This window comes from Carettochelys insculpta, chromosome 5 (assembly GCF_033958435.1).
Source record: "Carettochelys insculpta isolate YL-2023 chromosome 5, ASM3395843v1, whole genome shotgun sequence".
NCBI lineage: Eukaryota > Metazoa > Chordata > Testudines > Carettochelyidae > Carettochelys > Carettochelys insculpta.
Window position 1 is genome coordinate 196,907 of NC_134141.1, and position 19,927 is coordinate 216,833.

The 19,927-nt window shown below is 45.6% G+C and overlaps 1 protein-coding gene across 3 annotated transcripts in view; it reads right to left on the bottom strand.

Moving 5' to 3' along the window:
* Positions 1 to 3,405: 3,405 nt before the first annotated feature.
* The window catches only part of TBC1D2 (TBC1 domain family member 2), a 59,888-nt gene continuing 43,366 nt past the window's right edge, over positions 3,406 to 19,927 (bottom strand). For 2 of the 3 annotated variants that reach the window (XM_074994470.1, XM_074994472.1), the window contains 3 exons: positions 9,786 to 9,971; positions 7,656 to 7,777; positions 3,406 to 4,872 (listed from right to left, as the gene is read on the bottom strand). In XM_074994470.1, coding sequence (XP_074850571.1) covers positions 4,671 to 4,872; positions 7,656 to 7,777; positions 9,786 to 9,971 — 510 coding nt within the window. In that variant the 3' untranslated portion in view covers positions 3,406 to 4,670. The remainder of the gene's footprint in view (positions 4,873 to 7,655; positions 7,778 to 9,785; positions 9,972 to 19,927) is intronic. The other variant, XM_074994471.1, reaches the window with a different exon arrangement.

Genomic DNA, 19,927 nt, shown 5'->3' on the forward strand with positions numbered 1-19,927 from the left:
ACTGACCGAAAAGTTTGAGCGTGAGCTTTCGTGAGCACAGACCCACTTCATCAGATGCTGCATCAGATGCAGAATCTGATGAAGTGAGTCTGTGCTCACGAAAGCTCATGCTCAAAACTTTTCTGTTAGTCTATAAGGTGCCACAGGACCCTTCATTGCTGTTAAGTTTGATAGCGTTTTGTCTGGCAAGAAACGCCTTATCAATAGTTGGGGCCATGAAATCCTCATTCCTGTATTCTATCATTATGGTTCCCACTTTTCCCTATTGTTTGTCTGTATGATCTTTGCCTGGTTTTTAATTGTTTCCGTTTGCCTATATTTAATTGTGTTAGATGTAAATCACTCAGAGTGGCGGTGTATGATTAGTTAAATAATTGCGTTATAATATGTTAGGATTGGTTAATAAAATGTTAGTAAAATAATTGGTTAAGGTATAGCTGTGCAGGACTCAAGCTTCACTATGTGAACTGGGTCCCAAAAGAAATCCTTTGGGAACCAACTCCAGGACACAGCTCCAATATCAGAGCTGTGAGACCTCAACCTTGTGCCAATGACACAGTGGAGAAACTGGAGTCCCACAGATGGACGTGATCCTAACTGTCTACTAGGCTGACTCATGCTGTGACAGACTGGTAACTATATGGCCATTTGCAGCATCTGTGTATGTGTGTGCGCGAGCGTGTGTGTGTGTGTGTGTGTGTGTGTGTGTGAGAGAGAGAGAGAAAGTGCACATATTGCCTTTTCCACTGAAATAGATCCCAGGGACTTCTTTTAACATAACATACAGACATCCAACACACACTGTCATAGCTTTGCTGTTATTTCATTTCTCTTTGGAAAGCAGCCATGTTGCCATTACAACTGTTTGCAAATTCTCTCATTAAACTTACAAAAGTCTTCCTGTTCAGTCCAAATCTGACATACTGTTTTCCATTTTAAACAAATCACAGCCTTTGATGAGTCTGAGGTTTGCAGTCAATATTTTATTTGCTTTTTACCTTACTTTTCATTTAAAAACTAATTCAAAAGCCATCCTTGCTTTCCAAAGCGAAGCGTACCCTAGTTGCTGGAGAACTGGCTAGCAACTCCAGGGACCCAGCTTCTGGGTCTGCCACTGTCTTACTCTGGGTGACCTTGGGCAAGTCACTGAATTGTATTTCAGTTTGTCCAGCTGTACAATGGATATAATGATACTAATCTCCTTTGTAAAGCAGTTACTGCTCTATGGATGAAAAGTCCTATTTGGACCAGGCATTAATAAACAAACAGAGAGCCTTCTTGAAAGAATGTGAACAATTTGCCATTTACACCTTTTCAGAGGTATAGACTGACTTTTGGGTTTCTGCTTCTCTCCCTCTCTCACCTGTTGAGGCCATGGATCCAGACTAGCCTGAGTCTGATATCACAGCCAGCATTCTGGGAACTGCAGTCTCAGGTGCAGCACTTACTGGGATACAAAAAGGCGTGGGTCTGGGAATCCTGCTCTGCAGCATGCCTTTGCTCAGGCTGGCCAGATACTGGGCTGGAAGGGTTTAGCTCTTAGCAAATATCAGACTCATGTCTTTGGAGCAGAGTTTTTATCATACCTTGGTGAGAAGTGACTTTAAGGAAAAAACAAAAGCTGTACTAGCTCCTAGGCTGGGACAGCTCAGCCCTGGATAAGGGCCCATGTATAGCCCTACAGCCAGAGGGGATCTTGTGTGCTGTGAGGACAATGCACTGTGCTCCCCATTACGGGCTTGGGTGGAGGAAGCAGCACCATGGTCCAACCATCTCTCACTGCCTTTTGGGCTGTATGTGCCTGTAAAGGATAGTTCTAGCAACTCATATTCCCTTCAGCCAGTTTCTGCCCCTTCACTCACTGCACCTTCCCCACTCGGCCAGGTTCTATCAGCTCTCTAGATGAACAGCAACAGGGATCAGATGGGAAGGAGGGAGGGTGAGAGAAAAGTCAAAGCTATTTAAGAACCTGATTCTGCAGTCCTGACTCCCTCGCAGGGCTGTCCTTACCTATATGCAGAGTATGCAACTGCGCAGAGGACTCAGAAAATTTGAGGCACTGGGTCTGCTTGTCACAAATCTGCCACTTCTGATCCCTGTTCTGTGGCTCTGCTTCCTCCAGGAAGGATCTAGTTATCTTAAAAGTGACAAAGCCTTGCAAACGTATTGCAGAACACAACCTGTGAAAGAGCCATTCAAATGAAGCTATTAACAGGCATTTGGCAACCCAGATGTATACTGACAATTTCTGAATTTACTGTGAGTCTATAGGACCTTAGTTTAAAATTTGCTTTAAAAATATTTCTTTAGTGTGTTCCTGAAGATTACAAAATCACATTTCTAAACAAACAGTCATCCTTCCCCACTGGGCTGCCATTAAAAATGGGGGCGCCAGCTTAACAGTACTGCATAGGGCCCCATAAATCCTAAGGAACAAAAGGAACGATTTCTTTACACAATCCACAATCAACCTGTGGAACTCGTTGCCAAGGGATGTTGTGAAGGCTATAAGTCAGCAAAAGAATGAGGTAAGCTCATGGAGGATAGCTCCATCAACAGCTATAAGCCAAGATAGTCAGGAATACAACCTCAAGCTCTGGACATCACTAAACTTGTGACTGTCAGAAGCTGGGAGTGATGACGGGAATGATTACTCAATAATTACCCTGTTTTGTACATTCCTTCTGGAGAACATAGCATTGACCACTGTCAGAAGGCAGGATTCTGGGATAGGGGTTAGGGATAGGGATAAAGGGGCTATTTGTATGAGCGAGTGAGCCCAGTTTTATGTTCTGTTTAAGCATGCCTGATTCCTGCAGATAGCATCATAGAAGTCAGCTGCTGAGCCCAGGGCTGGATGCACCATGCAAGTGAAAAGCCTATTAGTTTAGACACTGTCTTGCACTGTCCCTATTCCCATATCACTCTGCATTCCAGCCCTTGCCGTGGGTGGCCATGGCACTGGCAGTAGCTACCCAGCTGCCCAATCAAGACAAAGCTCGTTTCCTGAGCAGATACATTTTACTAAGAAGCCAGCAGCAGGCACAAGTGATTCTAACAATTTCTTTTTGGCTGCATCAGCTTTCATTTCTCTCTTCTGTCAGGCTGTGCACTGCCCCAGCTTGGTTAAACACCCTACTATCTTCTCTGGTGTTGCCTGCCTCTCTTCTTTTGTACCATCTGTACATATAGCCACCTGTGGCTCATTAATGGATGCATTCAATAGCAGTACCAGTATAGACTTGACTCATAACCTTCTGCTGTTTATATTGTGTCAGCTCTGTTATTATGTACAGCAGAAACTGAACTCGCTAAGCAGAGGGGGATTCTGGCTTTCCAAAGAAATGCCCACTGACCACTCACAAAAGAGGGAGTTCAGCCATGGCCTTGGGGCTATCAGTGCACCATTGCAAAGCACCTGGGAACATCATTTCCTTGGGGTAACTGAATGGGCTTGAACATCAAACATCCTGGCACATTGGCTGCAGAAAGATGCCAGATTTGCTTCAAAGAGTACCATCAGGTCCCTCTCTAAATCGGGGCTCCATACGCCAACTCCCAAGTGAGTGCTGTTGTCTCAATACTTACCACGATTTTACGCATATACCCTTTAAACTGCAGACAGAGCATATTGAAACATCAAAAGCCTTTTTGGATCATGTGTTTAATCAGCGTCCAGTATGGTGCACTCACTTAGTCACCTGTGATCAGTCAATAAGCATCCTCTAACTCTCAGTTTCCCAACCTTATTATACAGGAGGGCCACATAAACTTAAGCACATTCAGAAGCAAGCCAAACAGATTCTGTTTCATATCTATTTAGATAGACAGTTCTGTATGTACCAACCTATTTAAAAACAAAGAAATCAGGGACTAAAATATGCATCAGAAATATGGAAAACAGGAGAAAATAGTAAAGGACTCAGAACTAAGCTAAAATGATGTAAATACGATGACATGTTAATGAATTAGATATTACAGGCTGAACCTCTCTTGTCCAGCACCCTCAGTACTTGACCACTGCTGGATGAATTTTCCAGAGGAAGGGAGGTCAATATTTTCTAGCACATTACCAACATTTCCACTGCTTTCTGGGCTCTTAGAAGACATTTAGGGCTAAATTACAGCTAAATAACAGCACAGTACACTGAGAGCCAGGACTGGTGGCTGTAAACAAACTTTATGGGACCACAGGAAACTTGGCTACACCCAAATCGGCCAACTAAAATCATGCTGGATTATAGAGTTTGCTGGACGAGAGAGTCCTGGATTAGAGAGGTACAACCTATATTATACTGTATTGAAGCAGGCCATGGAACTTGTGAATTACTCTGGTGTACAGTCCACAGGCTGGAGGTTGGGCGCCCTGTCTAGTGCAGCCACGACAGGAACATGGGGAGGAATGGATGGGATGGTTCAGGGAGGGACCCAGGACCTTTTCAAGACAGGACCCGTGTGGCTTTGAACCTGCAGCTGTGTACATGGACAGAGAGCTGGGCAGTGTGGGTAGGATGCTGTCCTCTCAGCTGAGCTCCACGGAACTATTGTGCCTATCCTCTGCATTGACCGTGCTCACCTCAGGACTTTCTATCTCCTTTAGAAAGGAGAGAGACATTTTGCAGAGCTCCAGGGACAGGGATGCAGGCACAGGCCAGTAGTCACTTGTCTGGCTACATCTCTTCCTCCTCTTCACTAACAGCTCTGTCCAGGCATGAGGCCACTTGCTCTTCTTGCTTTTTCATGTATTGCACCTTGATCCGCTCCAGCTCACTCAGCTCTGCCTCCAGCTCCTCCCGATGTGTTGCTCGCCGGCTCCGTAGCAACTTCATTGGGAAGGGATTCATGTCATTAAAGGCAATGTTCATCAGCTTCCTATAGGGAGAAAACAGGGCGCAACAAGTCAGCGCCTCAGCTGGACACCATGGTCCTAGTGTGCAAGAGTGCCACCCTTTGGTAACAGTATAACCAATCAAAACAAAAAGCAGTCAAGTAGCACTTTAAAGACTAGCAAAATAGTTTATTAGGTGAGCTTTCGTGGGACAGACCCACTTCTTCAGACCATAGCCAGACCAGAACACAAGTGGGTCTGTCCCACGAAAGCTCACCTAATAAACTATTTTGCTAGTCTTTAAAGTGCTACTTGACTGCTTTTTGTTTTGATAGTGTATAGACTAGCACGGCTTACTCTCTGTTACTAGTATAACCAATGTTTTTTTCTTTAGCCATATTGAAATGGTCTTCCTCTAACCAGAATGAGGAGCAGCAGCCATTAATTGTACAGCTTCAAGTCACACACTCATATTCCATCTAAAATGTCATTACAATAGTGTCACATCAGGCTGTTAAGAGGGAGACCACATCATAATGCCACCCATTCTCTCCAGCTAAAGAAAGCAGATCTCAAGATGGGTAAAGAAAATGTAGTTAACTGCATTTCATCTGGCAAGTAATGACTTATCAGTAGCTGGGTTTGTGGAATTACCATTCTATGATGATTGTCTTCACTTTTCTACTGTTTTCTGTCTGATCTCTGTCTGGTTTGCAATTGTTCCCATCAGCTGTATAATTTATTTTGCTAGGTGTAAATCAGTTAAGGTGGTGGGATTTGATTGGTTGGGTAATTCTGTTACAGTACGTTACGAGTGATTAGTAAAAATTATACAAAAATAATTGGCAAGGTATAGCTAAACAGGACTCAAGTTGCACTACTCAGACTATCAGCGAGGTAGCCATGTTAGTCTTCAGCTTCCAGAACAACAGAAAGTCTTGTGGCACCTGATTGACTAACAGATATTCTGGAGCATAAGCTTTCATGGGCAAAGACCCACTTCATCAGATGCATGAGGGAGGTGGTTTCAGAGGGGTATTTAAAGAGTGGGGTCCCAGTATAAGGGGAGGGCCAGAGCTGACAAGGTCTATTCAGCAAGGTGGAAATGGCCCAGTATCAACAGTACTTATCAAAACAAGAAAAAACAAGTCAGGTGACAGTTCTGAAACAAAAAAATTTCTGAAATCAAATGGAGAGAGAAATCTCCGAGCTGCAATTTATTTGCACATTTGTCTCCATTAATCATGGATTAAACAGAGACTGGGAGTGGCTCACAGCTTACAAAGACAGTTTCTCTGCTTTGGGTGTTGATAGCTCCCCATTAGACGCTGACAATGGCTCACATCCCCCTGTCTGATATGACTTGTTTTTTCCTCTTTTGATAAGTACTGTTGATACTGGGCCATTTCCACCTTGCTGAATAGACCTTGTCAGCTCTGGCCCTCCCTCTTTACTGGGATCCCACTCTTTAAATACCCCTCTGAAACCACCCCCCAACTCATGCATCTGATGAAGCGGGTCTTTGCCCACAAAAGCTTATGCTCCAAAATATCTGTCAGTCTATAAGGTGCCACAAGAGTTTTTGTTGTTCTCAAAATTACTTAAATTGGAGTCCAAGAAGGAAAACAGCAGGAAAGGAAAGGAAAGGAAGAAGAAAGAAGGACGGATGGAAGAAGGAACACCTTAAGGGAAGAACCTGGGAGGACTCACCCTCAAGACCAGCACTGCCAAACCCTGAGGTGCAGTAACCAGCATCCAGAGAATGATTTTGTCTGACCCAACAGGGGAAGTCTGCCTGCCTTATCAGGACTGGTAAGTATGATACTGTGTGCTTAGCATGTATTCTGCTTTCTTGATCATTGTAAATAAATAGAGAATAAGAATATTACTGTGTATGGCTTTTTCAGTAGCACAAATCATGCATATCTGCAGGAAATTCTACCCTGAGCCCTAAGAATTGGGTAAGGGTGGGAGTTTAAATTAACAGGGCCATGCCTTGAGCCCTATGAATTGGGGAAAGGTGTACGTCCCCCTGAAGTGTGGAAGGGATAAAGAAATTTGTGTGGGTAACACCCCTGCCAGGCCAGTCCTGCCCTTGCATTGTAACAAACTGACCAACTTGTAATGTGGGTTGGACTGCAGCTGGCAGCTACAGGCTGTGAGGCCCCCACTCAAGGACTAATCAGTTCATAATGTCAGTCCCCCACACTCGGGTATGAAGTGTTTCAGCTCCAGCAGCCAACCCTTCTCTGTCTGTCAAGAAAAGAAGCCTCTGGCCTTGCACAGGCAAACTGTGAATACCACAGGGGGACCTTTCTCCAGGGAGACATAGGCTCCTCCTCCACTGTTGGAATGGCTCCTGCTGCTGCGAGAGGCTCTGCCCTTGTCCCCTTAGCAGGCTCAGTGGCATATCCCAGGACTCCCTTGGGGAGAGATTAGACTAAGGAGCTCTGTTTCCCAGAGAAGAGGATCCCCAGCCAAACCTTGCCTGTCATTCAAACCCCACTGTGTGCTGTCCACTTCAAGAAAAGCCGGATCCTCTGACAACAGAGCCAAACCGACCCCCAGAGGCTGTGGATCACTGTGGGAGGCACTTGGGAGGGATGTCGCAGCCTAACTGCTCTTTCTATTTGGGACACAAGCTTAATTGTACATGCAGCCATTTCTAAGCTTAATCAATCATCACGGAACATAGGCACACAGCCAACTCTTGTTCCTTCCTAAACGTGGAAGCTTAAGGGGACAGTTCTAGGCCCTGTCATTAGTTCAACAGCTTTGCATACAAGTGACCAATAAAGGGGAGGCTTGAACACAGCTTGTCTCTCACCTGCCATCTCCAATCACGTGGGTGAAAAAGCGAAGGTACTGGTAAATCTCCACACTGTCATTGAGCCGCAGAATCTCCTCTTCATTATACTTAAAGATTGCAAGAGCGTAACGGAAAATCACCTAGGACAAGTTGAAATGTGTTTTAGTGAACACAGGGCTCAGCATCTACCCACAGAAGAACTGAGAGCTCTGGCACTGTGCACTGTGGGATGAGGTGGGACCGAAGGTGTCTGTTGCACCCGGGGGAGAGGGAAAGGAGGGATGCCTTCAGCAGCCAACACATCTCCTTTCACTCTGTCAGTTTGCATTATTAATTCTCTGTGCTTCCCTTTGTGATACTCTCTACAAGCAGATGGTAAACTGGGAGTTAAGGGCACAACACTAATGAAAATACTGTAAGAAACAGGCTGCTCTCTCTCTCCAAGGCCTGGAGAATGGAGGCTAGCCTGCTCCCCAGGCACTGGTACCTGACACCAAGGCAACAGGCACTGGTGGCTGCACATATCCACATGCCATTTCCTGGCTACTTCGTGGTCCAGAAGCAATTGCACTTGCAGCCACTGAGTCTGTCCAGCCCTAGCTTCTCTGAGCTCCCCCTTGGAAGACCCAAGACTATACCCATCTCAGCTATGGCTGGCTCAAGTCAGGTCAAGAGTGTGCCTGGTCTGCTAGCCTTCAGTCCCCTCTCCAGGCTGAGAGAGAAGAGAAGCCCTTCCCTGCACGCAGGCTGGGCCACAGTGCAGCTGCCCAGCTGCCATGGGAGGTCTCCAGTTGGGGTTGGGGCCATAGCCTGGCTGTCCAGGGAGGGCTGTGGCACTGCAGCCCAGCTGCCCCGGAAGGTCAGGGATTGGGGCTGCAGTGTGGCACCCCAGAGACAGCTGGGGGTGGGGGTGGGCCTGAGGCATAGCAGCCCGGCTGCCTGGCAGTGTGTGGAGGGTGGGGAGCATGGCTGGGGCTGCAGACCAGCCGTCCAGACATCAAGCTCTGTGCTGGCTGTGAAGGGTGGGACCATGCCACCCACTGGGCTGGAGAACATTAAGGCGGCAAAGGACGGTAAACTGAGGTGGGAGCTGGGCTTGGATCCATGGGGGGAGGGGTTGGGCAGGGACTGCCTGCCCCAGCTGGGTCTTCACACACCCTCCATGCCCCAACCCCTTTCCATAACCCAAGAAGGATCCAAGAAGACACTTGCAGCTCTAGTGTCACCACCTGTAGGAGGAGAGACAGAGCAGGCAGATCAGGCCAGTGAGGTATGGCTGCAGGGGAGAAGCTGGGAGGACCAGAAGCGGGTGTGGTGCCCAGCTGTAGGAGTTGTGGGCCCTGCCAGGGTAACAGAACTGGGGATGGGAGGGTACCCAATGAGCTGAGGTATGTGTCCCCAGGCCAGGGAGGTGGGGTGAGAAATGGCTGTGTGTGGTGTGTGTGTGCCTGGTAACAGGGGGAATGCTTTTCTGTTTGTGCATGCAGTGCTGCTTATGAGAGGAACAGGATGGGAGTGTCAGTTTGTCAGATCAAGGCGTATATGTGGGCACACATGCATGGGAGTGCTAATGGCAGGCCCCTAGATCTGATGGGGCTTGTCAGTTTTTTAAGTGTTTTTGTGGAGTGTAGCTAATTACAGTGAGGGAGGGAGAGCCAACAGTGCTGCTCCTCAGGGCACAGGTGGGACATGAGTCATAGTTCAAAGAGACATTAATGGAAGCACTCATTGAGCTAGCGGTTAGGAAGAGGATGGGGACATGGCAATGCAAGCAGGCAGAGGACTAGCTGCTGAACATATATGCTGTCTGAGAAACTAGGTATGTGCTTCAGTGGCTATCTTCAGGCATGCTCTGGGTAACAGGTTATCTTCATAAGAATTATATAAGTCCATCTCCCCAAGCGGGGCTCACTTCTTAATCTCCAGTCCCAGAGCCCTTGTCTGCAGACAAAGCCAGAGGTGCACCATCATTGCCAGAGACACACAGAGACTGGGCAACTTGCCCCAGGAACTGTGGGACCAAAATACTTATGAACACTGATCTGCCACCCAGCTCAGGCTGCATCCAAGTGCCAACAACAAGCAGTTCTGAGAGCTTGGAAAGGCCAGGATTATGTTATACATAGAGAGATATACACAGTTCCCTACCTTCATTCCCTCGTACAAGAAGGCATCCCAGACCTGCAGGAGGATGTCACTGACCAGGCTGTCTACAAAGGCCACCAGGAACCAGTTGAAAGTGATCAGTGAAACGTCAATCCTGTGGTGCTCAAAGTGATCTGTAAGCCTGGGGAGCTTTTCCGACAAGAAGTCTTTAAAGACTCTTTGATCCACCTGGGTTTGATAAAGCAGGAAGCCATGAGATGCACAGATAGGTGCTTGGGTAGCTGGGCTCTGCCTTCACTCTAATTAACTGCTGTGTGAAGGCTGGCCTCGGAAGTCAGTGCTGTGCTATGGCAGGGTGCTGCAGGCAGTGGAGAAGCCATCAAAGGAGCCCAGAAGCACTATGGAGCGGGGCTTTGGCCTCAAGAAAAGGAGGAACTCTGTTCTCTGATTAGACCTAGTTATATCCCCTCCCACCTCACAATCAATGTTTTCAGAGAAGACAGATGAAGTGCTAGCAGTGGGCCAGCCAGAACACAGAACAGGAGGTGCTAGCATTGCCTGGCAGCAATTATTTCAGCGCCTTCCTGCAGGATTTATGGGCTGACTGGCCTTCTCCACAAAAGTTCCACCTAGCCCTGTCTGTGGCCACTGTTTCCCTACTGGACTGCAACAGATCAAGCTGCTGATTCTCAGGGTAGACTGAAAGGTGTGGCCTTCTCCAAGCTGGGAGAGAGGCACTAGGGGTGACTGTGTGCATGGGAAGCAGGCTCTTTGTGTCCCCCACGGGAAAGATTGAGCTCTGCATGTCAACACCAAGAGCACTCTTTCATAAAGCACAGTATAAAGCCCATTGGAGGTGGCATGGTAATGAGGCAATTCAAAGCAGATAATGAGGTGCTAATGTGCATATTCAGCACCTCAACAGCATAATGGCAGCCATGTGAATTTTGAAGGGCAGACTTCGAATTGCAGACTGACGGTGTAGATGAGGCAGCTTCAAAATAAGCACCCCACTTTGACATTTCTTTACTCCAATCTAGTTTTTGTGGGAGTAAAGAAATGTTGAAGTGGGGTGCTTATTTTGAAGTTGCCTGCATCTACACTGTCAATCTAAAATTCAAAGTCTGCACTTTGAAATTCACATAGTTACCATTATGCTAATAAGGCAACAAATATGCATGTTAGCACCTCATTAACCTGCTTCAAATTGCCTCACTACCCGGAAGTGGCATGTGTAGAAGCAGCCTAAGTCTCAACTGGGTTCCCACTCACAGGAGACTTGGAGGATGCCTCTTTTTATGAGCAGGGGGAGATATGTTTGATGGGCCTGATTTTCCCACACCTACCTTAGTGTCACAGCAAGGTGAGACCCTTTGTGTGGGATTTGAGATTATGAAAGTGCTTCACACTCGACTGTGCCATGGAGGCTCAGTGCTGGACATGGCTCTCTGGGGGGCTGCCCCACACTACCAGAAGCACTAGACAGTGTTCTTTGGTGAATTGACACCCCAAACTTCACCAAAGTTCAAATGTATTGTGTCACTGCTCAGGAGAGCTGGACTTGGTTCCTAAAAGGCCAGATCTAAAATGGCAACTTCTGACCTTCAAGCTGCCTCCTACCCATGCACAGTTCCTTCCCAAGATTCACCAGTCAGAGGCTGATCTTAACTTTCTGAGTGTGAAACATCGATTTATATATATCATAGAACTGGAAGGCACCATCAGACATCATGGAGTCCAGTCCCCTACACTCACAGCAGGACCTATCACCATCCCTGACAGATTTTTTTTTAATCTAACCTACCCCAGACCCTTGAAAGGCCTCCTCAAGGATTGAACTCACAACCGTGGGTTTACAGGGCAAATGCACTAACCATCTTCTTTGTTAAAGATTGTAACAATACTGGCATTTTCCAAGTCTTTCAGAATCTTCTCATTATATCAGATTTGAAGAAGAAGTCTGACACTTCCTTACCAGTTCTTCACCCTCAAAATTGTAGACTTTAGCTTTGTTTACACTGTGCAGCTTTTAGTGACACATCTGGGTCAATAGTGTTGACACAACTAAAAAGTCAGGCACTCTAACAGCTGTTTGTCTGCTCCTTTGCCAACAAAATACTTCCATCCCCAATGAACGGCAATTGCTTTGTTGGCAGAAGAGCACTCCAATCAATGGTAGTGATAACTCGTTGCTCACATTGGTACACGTCAATACAAAACTTCTGTATTCTGGGAGGAGGAGTGTTTAACACCTCTGAACTACAAATTTTTTGTCATTCAAGTGTCACAGTATAAATAGCTTTCTGCTGGTATGTGACCTGGCACTGCTGTCTTATTGTGCTTTGCATAATGTCTCTTGTATTACTTCTTTGAGGATGGAGGGAGTGGGAGTCATCAAGAGATTCTATTTCATATCACTGAGGTATTTAGCAGTCATCTTGGTTCTTATTAAAGATTGTCTCCCTAGTGGAGTTGATATTCAGTACAAAATGGATAGACAGCTTATTAATCTTAGCTGTCTCTACTCCACATCTAAAATTCTCAGGGCATCCATTATTGATCTTCAGTATGCTGATGACTGTGCCATCCTCACACACGCTGATGATGACCTTCAGTCCCCACTGGATTTTTTTGCACAGGCTTATCGACGCCTAGAACTCTCATTCAATATTGAGAAGACTGAGGTGCTCTGTGAGATTGCGTCAGGCCTTGAACATGACTCACCAAAAATCACCATTGAGGGACAGGCTTTGGAGACAGTCAAGCATTTCTGCTACCTTGCAACCCAACCCTCTCAAAACTGGAACAATTAACAGTGAGATCCAGTGAGTAAGTGCTTCTTTCAAGAAACTGCTCTGATGCATTTTCATGGACTGTGACCTATAAATGGACAACAAGATCCAGGTGTACAAGACAACTGTTGCTCCTACACTCCTTATGAACGCAAAACCTGTGTGATCTGTTGGTGACAGCACCTCAAGAGGATGGACAGGCACCACCAACATGCCTTGAGAATATTCTTTGCATCAAGTGGGAAGATCACTGCACTAAGGCCAGCCTCCTCACTGAAGCCAACATCACCAGCACTGAAGCACTGATCCTTGTGCAGTAACTTCACTGGTTTGCTGATTGTGTGCACATGCCAGACTCTCTCTTCCCATAGCAAACCCTTGACTCTGAACTCCCTTATCGGCAGAGATCCCATTCTGGTCACAGAAAATGCTGCAAATACACACTGAAAGTGACTCTCAAGAAAACTCACAGGAACTTTGTAAGTTGGGAGGAGCAAGCCACCAACCAATCTCAATATGCCAATATCTTTCATCAGGCATGCTTGGAGTAGCACTGCCGTGCTGTCAAAGCTGAAAGGAGAAATAGAAGAAAGGAAAAAGAAGGAACTTTCTCCCAGAAGGTAACTGACCCGTTAAGAGATGTCTGTCCCTTCTGCAGGTAGATCTGTGGTTCCAGGAGCAGTCAAACACTGGGTCAGCAGGGATCCACCTGCAATATGCTGACCTGGTTTCAGGCTTGTCTTCAACCACAAAACTCCCACAAAACACCTGGGTTCCTTCCTTCTCTATCCCTTAGGTGTACCTGGATCAAGGGGTTGTCCTTAGCCTCCTCTAAATGCACAGTCAAGGGTAGCGGGAGCAGCTCCTCTGCACCAAAAGCATCAGGGCTCCCTAGAAGCTCCAGCTGGTCTGGAAGTCAACAGGGTTCTCCTGGATGCTTGTTTCCAGCAGCAGGGAAGAAGCCTCTATTGCCTCTGGCAGCTTCCTACCAGCTGAGCAGCTGGACCAGCTTTTTATAGTTCCCCTTCCTGTTCCATCCCTTCACTTCCAGCATTTGGGGCATGGCCCTCTTCCCTCCTATCAGGTGGCTTGGGGCATTCACTCTGCATCTGCATCTGAGTGGGGGTTACACTTCCTCTTCCACGGTACCAATGTGAATTTTTTAAAAAAACACAGTACTCAACCTGTGGTTCAAGAATATGAAGTGCTGTTTGAAATCGAAGACGGATGAAGCGTGGTGCATGGTTTCAGACGCCTTGAAAGAGCAGCATTCCAACGTGGAAACTACAGAACCTGAACCACCAACAAAGATGATGATGAAAATTGAACATGCTTTGGTCCACTGTGCTTTGGATTGCTATCAAGCAGAACCCATCCTCCGCATCAATGTGTGTCCTCTGGAATGGTGGTTGAAGCATGAAAGGACACATAAGTCTCCAGCACATCTGGCAAATAAATATCTTGAGACACCGGCTACAACAGTGCCATGTAAACCCCTGTTCTTACTTACAGGTAACACTGTAAACAAGAAGTGGGCAGCATTAACTCTTGCAAATTGTGACCAAACTTGTTTGTTTGAGTGACTGGCTGAACAGAAAGTTGGATTGAGTGGATTTTACGCTTTAAAGTTTTGCATTATTTTATTTTTGAATGCAGTTGTTTCTGTACATAATTCTACTTTTGTAAGTTTAACTTTCATGATAAAGACATTGCGCTACAGTACTTGTATTAGGTGAATTGAAAAATACTATCTATTTTGTTTTCTGCAGTGCAAATATTTGCAACCCAAATAAATATAAAGTGAGCACTGTACATTTTGTATTGTGTTAGAATTGACATCAATATATTTGAAAATGCCGAAAATATCCAAAATATTTAAATAAGAGGTACTCTATTATTGCTTAACAGTACAATTAATCATGAATAATTTTTTCAATAATTTCACAGACCTTATAAGAATATAAGGCTGGGTCAGATCAATGGTTCATCTAGCCCAATATCCTGTCTTCTAAGAATGGCCAGTGCCACATGCTTCAGAGGGAACAAACAGAATAGTTAATCATCAAAGGATCCATCCCATTGCTTATTCCTAACTTCCAACAAAAAGGCTAGAGACACCATCCCTGCCCATCCTGGTCAATAATCATTGATGGACCTATCTTCCATGAATTAATCTAGTTCCGAGTTCTTTTGAAAACTCTGTTATAGTTGTAGCCTTACAATGTCTTTGAGATGAGCAGCAAATGCCTGTCCTGCTAACCTGATTGGAAAACCTAGAGAAGTATTTAATGAGTTGGGAAATAACAAGGTTCTAGATTATGTGATATTTAAAGATTCTTTTTTAAAGGAATCTGAGATCACAACAGGCTCTTACAGGTTAAAATGTAGAAATGTTAAGATGGCTAATGATTGTATTTCCATGGAATATGCTCGTAAATTACTGTGTTTTGTCAAAAAGTTGGTCATTGGAGCAAACACTTCTGAGGACTCTGATAAAATTCCCAACTTAATTACTTTGGAATAATTATTAAAACTTGTTCCTAAAGATATCCAAACAACAATCTGTGATAGGGATAGTAATTCAGTCTCAAGGGCTGCAGAAATTAAAAAAAAAAAAAATAGCGAGAAGTCCTGTGGCACTTTATAGACTAACAGATTTTTTGGAGCATAAGCTTTCGTGAGCTAAGACCCACTTTATCAGATGCACATCAGATGGTTGTGCACTTTACTTGATGCTTATTTAATGCTCTGCACTAAAACAGGGACACAAGGTACATACGTCTGACATACATCTGATGAAATGGGTCTTTGCCCACGAAAGCTTATGCTCAAAAAATCTGTTAGTCTATAAGGTGCCACAAGACTTCTTGTTGTTTTTGTGGATTCAGACTAACACAGCAGCTCCTCTGATAGTTGTCGCCATGCAGAAGTTTCAGATGCTTATATAAAAATAGAGTTTAAGAAAGATATTAGCCTCTTGGAAAGAACAACCAATATTCAGTCCTGTTTAAAAGGCATGAAGGTGGGGGATAGCTCACTGGTTAGAGCACCGGCCTGTGTAAAGCCAGCATTGTGAGCTCAATCCTTGAGGGGTCCTTCCAAGGGTCTGGGCAGGTTAGATTTAAATAAAAATTGTCAGGCATATGATAGGCTCTGACATGAATGTAGGGGACTTGACTTGACGACCTCATGGGATACCTTCCAGCTCTACAAGACGTGTATCTCTCTGTTTTGTTTAAAACTAAGCCTAACTCCAGCTTTTTAATAAACACTCATGGAACCCCAGAACAAAAACCTCATACTCTGAAGGGAAACAAGTTATATGCCATTTCTATGATATGCTCAGCCATGTAAAACCAGATTATCTGAGAAACACGCCAAAATCAGCACCCAAAAATACCACAAAAATGCTAATCCAATTACTCTGAACACACAAGCTGACCTAATAAACCCCAGCACTGCTGTCCTCAGTCCAAATGCAGTCACCACTGATATCAGTGTTACCTCATTGATCTCAGATGATATGGGGGGAGAAACGGAGCGTACAAGTTACATTGGGACTGAGACATGAAAGGAAAGCGAGAAATTCATAAAGAATGCAAAGGTCAATGAGATTGAATGTAAGAGATGATGAGATATGGGCTCTGACATAACTTCAGTCAAAGGACATCATACAAGGTCAGAATATGTGCTGCCAAGTGAAAGTGTAACCATAATAGATCTCTCTGAGTAGTCTATGAAACTGTCTAAGGTCAAAATCCACACTGAATGCAAAGTATTTGAAGGCGATATATTGGTGGTATTCTGGATTTCATTCCTGTTGATATTTTGTTTGGAAATAGCACAGTAAATATGCCTAATCGAGTTAATGTCATAATCAGGTCACAAGAGAAGTACAGTAAACCCTCAAAATGCGCAATTTCGAGTTGCACTTAACTCGATTTAACACAAGTTAAGGACAACTCAAAATCCCGCTCCCCCGCAGCCCTGTGCAGCCTCAGTTCAAACCCCGTCCCAGTTCAACCCCTACCGCAAGCCCAGCTCACCATCACATGCGGCTCCGGCTCGCTACCCCTGTATGTGGCTCTGGCTCAACCCCCCCAGTTCAATTCTCCCCCCACCCTCCGGCCCCAGCTCAAACTCCCTTGTCCCAGCTCATCACTCCATGTGGCTCAACCCCCGGTTCAAAACCCCTATGCGCAGCCTCTGGCTCAACTCTACTCCCCTGCAGTCCTCACCCACTCCAGGCTTAACCCCTCCCCGGCTCCCAGGGCCCCGACCCACTGCCAGGCTTAACCCTCCCCAGCTGCCCCCCCAACCCCAGGACTTATCTTTCAAAGGTGCTCCAGGTGCTCCTGCTGCTTCCCCAGTTGCAGAACATGTGTTCTGCCATGGAAACAGCTGCCCCACTGATTTACGCAAAATTTGAGTTATGTGAGCATGCATGGGAATGCAACCCTTGCATAACTCGAGGGACTACTGTATGTTTCTGAGGCAGTTACCCTGTTAGTAGACAGTAAGGGAGCCTGTGAACACAGTGCATGTTTCTGCCTATACTGGATGAGAATTTATCTGAAATATCAGAGGTGAATCTGAATTTGAATGAAACACAGAGGGAAATTGTTATGGTGCAGTAAAATGATGTTTCATTAGAAACTGAAGTGAGTCCACTAGAGGGCAACCAAAATGAATAGGGTACTGGGGGACATGATTTATGAGAAGAAGCTGAGGGAATTAGACTTATTTAGTCTGCAGAACAGAAGTGGGGGGTTGGGGGGCAGGATTTGACAGCAGCCTTTAACTACCTGAACAGGGTTCTAAAGAGGATGGGGGCAGGCTATTCTCTGTGGTGGCAGATAAAACAAGAAGCAGTGGTCAAGGATGGATATTAGGAAAAACTATTTCACTAGGAGGATGGTAAAGCACAGGAATTGGTTATGTAGGGAAGTGCCAGAGTCTCCATCCTTGGAGGTTTTTAAGGCCAGTCTTGACAAACCCATAGATGAGATGATTTAGAATCATAGAATCACAGAATTCTAGGGCTGGAAGGAACCTCAGGAGGTCATCTAGTCCAACCGCCTGCCCGAAGCAGGATCAACCCCAGTTAAATCATCCCAGCCATGACAATGTCAAGCTGGGACTTAAAAACCTCTAGGGATGGAGATTCCACCACCTCTCTAGGTAACACATTCCAGTGCTTCACCATCCGCCTAGTGAAATAGTTTTTCTTAACAGCCAATCTACACCTCTCCCTCTGGAACTTCAGACCATTGCTCCTTGTTCTGCCACGTGTCACCACAGAGAACAGTCTCTCTCCATACTCTTTAGAGCTCCCCTTCAGGAAGTTGAAGGCTACTATCAAATCACCTCTCACTCTTCTCTTCTGCAGACTAAATAAGCCCAAATCTCTTAGCTTCTCCATATAGCTCATATGCTCCAGCCCCTTAATCATTTTTGTTGCCCTCTGCTGAACCCACTCCAGTGCAACCACAACCTTTCTATACTGGGGGGCCCAGAACTGGATGCAATACTCCAGATGTGGCCTCACCAGTGCCAAGTAGAGGGGAATAACAACTTCTCTAGATCTGCTGGAAACGTTTTTCCTAATGCCCCCCCAATATGCCATTAGCCTTCTTGGCTACAAGGGCACACTGTTGACTCCTATCCAGCCTCTCAACCACCTTAATCCCCAGGTCCTTTTCTGCTGCACTGCTAATTAGCCAGTCAGTCCCCAGCCTGCAACAATGCTTGGGATTCTTTTGTCCCAAGAGCAGGACTCTGTATTTGTCCTTGTTGAACCATATCAGATTTATTTTGGCCCAATCCTCCAATTTGTCTAGGTCACTCTGGACCCTATCCCTACCCTCAAATGTATCTACCTGTCCCCCTAGCTTAGTGTCATCTGCAAATTTGCTGAGGGTGCAATCCATCCCCTCATCCAGGTCTGTAATAAAGATATTGAACAATACTGGCCCTAGAACTGATCCTTGGGGCACTCCACTTGAAACCAACCACCACCCAGACCTTCAGCCATTGTCTGCTACCCGTTGGGCCCGTCCATCAAGCCAGGTCTCTATCCATCTTACAGTCCATGGATCCAATCCATACTTCCTTAACTTATGGGCAAGAATGTTGTAGGAGACTGTATCAAAAGCTTTGCCTAAAGTCAAGGTATATCACATCCACTGACTTCCCCATGTCCACAAAGCCAGTTACCTCATCACAGAAGCTAATCACATTGGTCAGGCATGACCTGCCCTTGGTGAATCCACGTTGACTACTCTTGATCACTTTCCCCTCTTCCAGGTGCTCCAAAATGGATTCCTTGAGGACCCCCTCCATGATTTTTCCAGGGATTGAGGTAAGGCTGACCTGTCTATAGATCCCTGGATTGTCCTTCTTTTCTTTTAAAGATGGGCACTACGTTTGCCTTTTTCCAATCACCCAGGATCTCTCCTGATCTCCTTGAATTTTCAAAGATAATGGCCAAAGGATCTGAAATGACACCTGCCAATTCCCTCATATTCTTGGATGCAGTAAATCCAAACCCCATGGATTTGTGTACCTCTAGCTTTTCTAAGTAGCTCTTAACCTGTTATTTTTCCCATTGAGGTCTGCCCACCCCCTTCCCACACTGCGTTGCCTAGTGCTATCGTTTGGGAACTAATCTTGTCCGTGATGACTGAGGCAAAAAAAGCATTGCGTATGTCAGCTTTTCCTACATCATCTGTCACTAGGTTACCTTCCTCATCCAGTAGCAGCCCCACACCCTCTCTGATCACCCCCTATTGTTAACATGCCTGTAGAAACCCTTCTTGTTACCCTTCAGAATCCTTGCTAGCTGCAGTTCCAATTGTGCTTTCGCTTTCTTGATTACTCCCTGGCATTTTCCAACAATATATTTATAGTCCTCCTTAGTCATCTGTCCAAGTTTCTACTTCTTATACATATGCTTTTTGAGCTTGAGCTTGCCAAGGATTTCCCTGTTAAGCCAAGCTGGTTGCCTACCATGTTTGCTTTTCTCACTGCCCATCAGGAGGGTTTCTTCCTGTGCCTTCCATAAGACTTCTTTAAAATACTGCCAGTTTAACTCCTTCCCTGCCTCATATCAGTTTCCCAAGATTCCTGACCATCAGTTCTCTCAGAGAGTCGAAGTCTGCTCTTCTGAAATCAAGGCTCTGTATTTTACTGCTCACCTTTCTTTCTTTAGTTGGGGTTGGGTCCTGCTTTGAGCATGGAATTGAATTAGATGACTTCTTGAGGTCTCTTCCAACCCTACTTTTCTATTATTCCAATCTGCCTGACTCCCGAGGATTTGTTGAACCGCATGGGTCAGATTATCATGGGCTTTGCTGCAGTGATGCACATCAACACTAAATGTGGCTTACACAG